This window comes from Nicotiana tabacum, chromosome 15 (assembly GCF_000715075.1).
Source record: "Nicotiana tabacum cultivar K326 chromosome 15, ASM71507v2, whole genome shotgun sequence".
Classification (NCBI taxonomy): domain Eukaryota; kingdom Viridiplantae; phylum Streptophyta; class Magnoliopsida; order Solanales; family Solanaceae; genus Nicotiana; species Nicotiana tabacum.
In genome coordinates, this window is record NC_134094.1 from 44,108,764 (window position 1) to 44,113,573 (window position 4,810).

General features: G+C 37.7%; 1 protein-coding gene across 1 annotated transcript; it reads right to left on the reverse strand.

Moving 5' to 3' along the window:
* Window positions 1-311: 311 nt before the first annotated feature.
* On the reverse strand, window positions 312-2,591 carry LOC142169604 (uncharacterized). Its single transcript, XM_075231490.1, has 3 exons — window positions 2,586-2,591; window positions 2,088-2,216; window positions 312-1,232 (listed from the first exon to the last, which is right to left on the reverse strand). The coding sequence occupies exons 1-3, from the start codon at window positions 2,589-2,591 to the stop codon at window positions 312-314; spliced, it is 1,056 nt and encodes a 351-aa protein (XP_075087591.1).
* Window positions 2,592-4,810: the final 2,219 nt, after the last annotated feature.

Sequence of the window (4,810 nt, forward strand, 5' to 3'; positions counted from 1 at the left end):
CCCCTTCACCCAAAATAACTTGTACAATTTGCTTTCTTTCCTTCTCCTTCTTATGGCCATGCAGATTTCATTGTAAATTTACCTATTATTTCCAGTTGCCACCAAGGCTTGTCCTTCATAGAGTGATAATAAAGTGGTGTGATATTCTCCAAAACATGATCAGCAAGTTCATCAGGCAGTAGTTCTCTCAAAATTACTTCATTCCATACCCCATTCTCCATCACTTCATCAACATATCTTATGGATCCATCACACCATTGGTCTGGACCTGAAGTTTGATAAAGAGCTCCAAGTCTAGTCCTATTATCATACTAGAAGTAGGAGTTTCCACTCTTCAGTTGCCACCATACTTGGTATTCCACCTCATCTCTCATTTGAAGCATTTTCCTCCACACATGAGATCCATGTCTCCATGGTACCACTACTTCATTGATCTTCCTGCAATACTTGTTTCTCATAAATGTAAACCATAATGAGTCATTTGTTCTATAGTTCCACCAAAGCTTTGCAAACAATGTCGTTGACACATCATGTAATGACCTGAAACCAAGACCTCTCTCACTTTTAGATAGGCATAAATTCTCCCATGAAGCCCAGTGTCTTGCCCTTCCATTACCTGTGTTGCTCCAGTAAAATCTAGCAAACATCTTGTGTAATTGGTTAATCACATATGGTGGTGGATTCACAGCTGACAAGGGGTGTATTTGCATGGTCTCTAAAACATGTGATATCAATACTGCCCTGCCACCAATTGATAACAGCTTACCATTCCATGATGATAGCCTCTCCTGAACTTTGAAAATGATGTTCTTGTAAAAATCTTTCTTCCTTCTGCTGTAGAATATAGGACATCCCAAATATGTAAATGGGAAGGGGTGTCTTTGAAACTCAATGATCAAATGGATAGTGTTAACTTTATCTGCAGGTGCATCTTCATGCATATAAAAGGAAGACTTTTCCTTGTTGATCTTCTGACCTGAAGCTGCCTCATATTCCTCCAATACATTCATAATAAGTTGTACTGCCCCATAGTGAGAAGAACAGAAACTGATTGTATCATCTGCATATGATAGATAGTTGATGTTGTAACTCCACTTTGGCATACCAAAGCATATAAAATCTGGATTGTCAAACAGGGCATCTAAGGCTCTCCCCAGCACTTCAGCTGCTAAAATAAAGGAATTATTTAATATTTTGTTTGTTAAATTAACGTTTGTTCCTTCTCTGATTTTCTGATTTCGAACACAGATTATCAACAATCTTAAGGAATTCAAAGTAATTAATTTCTGTTGAGACTTAAAAAAAAATTCAATGAGAATTTTTGGTTGGTTGAATAAGAGAAAGAAGTAAATGGCAGAGAAGATCTTAGCGCAGCAAATTCACGTTATTGTGATTAAGCCAAATATTCCATTTTTTGAAGGAGAAATAGGATCATGACTAGAAGAAATGACAAATTGAAGCATTGTAGTGTCTATGCAATTTTTGCACCACCGAGACGTCGTGATGCCTTCCTGCAAAAGAGACTTAAATTGATAAGTCTCAAATTGCATCTTCTTTTGGATTTATAATATAGTCATAGTAACCAGATTCGTTATAGAATCAATATACTAAAGTGTTGCAAATAACAGGTTACAAATGTATTTTTTTTTTTTTGCTTATCTGCTGGTATTGGTATCAAGTTTGATAGGTTTAAGTTTAAGTTTCAATGATGACAACATTATCTTATGTTATATTTGCAGGACTAATAAAAAGGAAAAAATAGAGATGCTCAGCAAGATGTTGTTGCTACATCAATGATCAATCAAGAGAAGCAAATTTATTCATCCAGAGTTAAGCTCACTCCAAGCAGATCAAAAGCATCAACGCTGATGCAAAGGGAAGTTGCAATTCAAATCAAACAAAGGGGAAGAATAAAGGACAAAAGACATGGGAGACAAGTTGAGTGGGAAACACATTATAGTGGGAGATACTTGGATGTGGTGCTTCTTGTCATCAAGCACTCGTTGGATTATTTAAAATCCACCAAATAAAGACCATCTGACATACGCCCATCCTCAAGGAAAATATGAAGCATCTCGGTATGGAACAGTGCACTCCATATCTAGCCCATCTCTCTTGGTATGGAACAGAGAACTCCAAGAGCATTCCAAGAAGAAATCAGAGACACTCTGCTCGAATACAACACTCAGCTCTTTGAAAGAATCAGAGATACCTTGCTGGATCAAAATACATACACACAACAATGTTTGCCTATAAGTTACTGGAAAACTCAAGCAGCATTTGCGCAACTGTGTACATTGTATTCTAAGTCTATCTACTTATTAGTTTAAACACTGGAATCTTTAGTTATCAGTGTCTCAAAAGATAGAAAGATCTAGAATGCAAAAGAGAGTTGTGTCAATTACTCAGAACTCAAAGTGCGACATTGTTCGTTGATGGTGAACGCGTTAAAACCATCTGAATTGTAACATTTTCAAAGATCTTAAGGAAACCCTTGTGACCCAAGGAAAACTGGATGTAAGTACCACAACGGTACCGAACCAGTGTAAATCGTTGTGTGCTATTTACTCTTCTTCACTGCTTACCTTCATTCTGCATTGTGATCAGTTAACTAATATGTGTGTTAGTCGACTAATTTTTAAATAGTCAACAATTCACCCCCCCCCCCTTTGTACGTTCAATTAGTATCAGAGCAAGGCTCACAATCTTGCCTAACCATTAGTGAGGAAAAGATCATGGGATCCAATACTATTGTTGGTGCTCTCTTTCAAGAAGGGACCTCTCAGGTCCGACCCCCTTACTTCAATGGTCAGCATTTCTCTCACTGGAAAGTTCACATAGAAACGTATACTATGTTGTATGACATCAAAGTATGGTGTATGATCAAAAAGGGAAATCTTCCAATTCCTCCCAAGAAGGATGCAAATGGTCAAGTCATCATATCTACTGATCCTCTTGACTTGGATGATTACACTGATAATCAAACTACTGTCACCACTACTAATGCAAGAGCAAAACATCTATTGTATAATGCTATCAGTGGAGAAGAATATGAAAAGATATCAAGTTGCAAAACTGCAAAAGAAATGTGGGACAAACTGGAAGTCACTTACGAAGGAACCAACAAAGTGAAAGAGACTAGGATAAACCTCTTGGTTCGGGACTATGAGTTATTTCAGATGAAGGATGGTGAATCTGTAGAAGAAATATTTTTCAGGTTCAGCAAAATACTTGGAGACCTCAAATCATTTGGAAGACCTATTAAAAGTGGCGAACAGGTGAGAAAGATCCTCATAAGTCTACCTACAATTTGGCAGGCAAAGGTCATTACGTTGGAATGTCAAAATCTAGATAAAATTTCCTATGATGAGCTCAGAGGTGATCTAATTTCTTTTGAGAAAACTCATCTTGACAGACAAATTCAAGAGAAAAAGAAAATTGTTGCTTTCAAGACAATTGTGGCTGAACCAGAAAATGAAAAAGAAGAAGAAGAAGAAGAAGAAGAAGAAGAAGGAGGAGGAGGAGGAGGAGGAGGAGGAGGAGGAAGAGGAGGAGAACAAGATGAAAACATTGCAATGCTCTCTCAAGTTGTAACCAGCATGATGAGAAGAAACAGAAATAACAGAAGAGGGAAGTCCAACTTCAGGAAAGGAAGGATGAGAAATGAAGTTGATAAAAATGATGGAAGATGTTACGAATGTGGGAAGTTTGGTCACATTCAAGCTGACTGTCCGGAATTAAAGAAGAATCTTAGCAGAAACTTACAAAACAAGAAAGCTTTTGGGGCATGGAGTGATGAGGAAGAATCTGATCACGAAGAAATTGCTAACATATGTTTCATGGCTCTAAGTGACAATGAAGATTCAGGAGAACTTAGACCAATGGCAGACAGCAACGATGAGGAAGATGACTCAAGAGAATTTGTTCAGCATCAGATGAAGGAACTAGTGAGGTACATACTCCTTTATGCCCCAATTGTTATGAACTTCAAGAATTTGTTGATATTGCTCTTGCAGACATAGAAAGAGTAGTAAATGAGCTCAGAAGAACCAAGAGAGAAAAAGAGAGAGAGAAGAAAGACTGGACCTTGAAACTAGAAGCGTGCGAAATTGAGCGTGATATGATTCAAGATGAAGTAAATGAACTCAAGCTTCAATTGAATGGCTTGCAAAAGACCACGAGTCTCAGTCCAGTCAAATGGCTTGCAAAAAACCACGAGCCTCAGTCTAGTCAAGTCAAATCAAACTGCTCATCACAAAAAGAAAATCGCTTGTTCTTTTTGTGGTAAAAATGGCCATAGTACTAATAATTGCAGGAACAGAATTAGAGTTGAAAGTAGTACTATTAACTCTAACAGCTCATCCTACTCCTATTGTGGTAAAAGAGGTCACATCTCAAATCATTGCAGGTTCAAAAACAACAGGAGATGGGTCTAGAGACCAAAATCTTCAAATCAAACTAACACTCAGCAGTCTAACCATTCAGGACCCAAGAAATCTTGGGTACCTAAAAAGGAGTAATCTTGTTTTACAGGAACACCGCAAGAAGAATCGAAAAGGAAAATGGTATCTCGATAGCGCGTGTTCCAGACATATGACGGGTGACAAACAACTGTTCAAATCAATCACCAAGCTAGATGGAGGAACAGTTACTTTTGGTGACAAATCCAAAGGAAATGTTATTGGTGTTGGAAAAGTTCCTTTAAGCTCAACTTGTGATATAGATGAAGTCTACCTAGTTGATGAACTTGGCTATAATCTTCTCAGCATCAGTCAACTATGTGACAATGATTATGAAGCTCGTTTTAAGA

Excerpts from the sequence above, each read along its gene's own strand:
- LOC142169604 (XM_075231490.1), bottom strand. Across the intron at positions 1,233-2,087 it reads GGCTAGATATGGAGTGCACT|AAAATCAGAGAAGGAACAAA; the intron begins GTTCCATACCGA and ends GTTCGAAATCAG.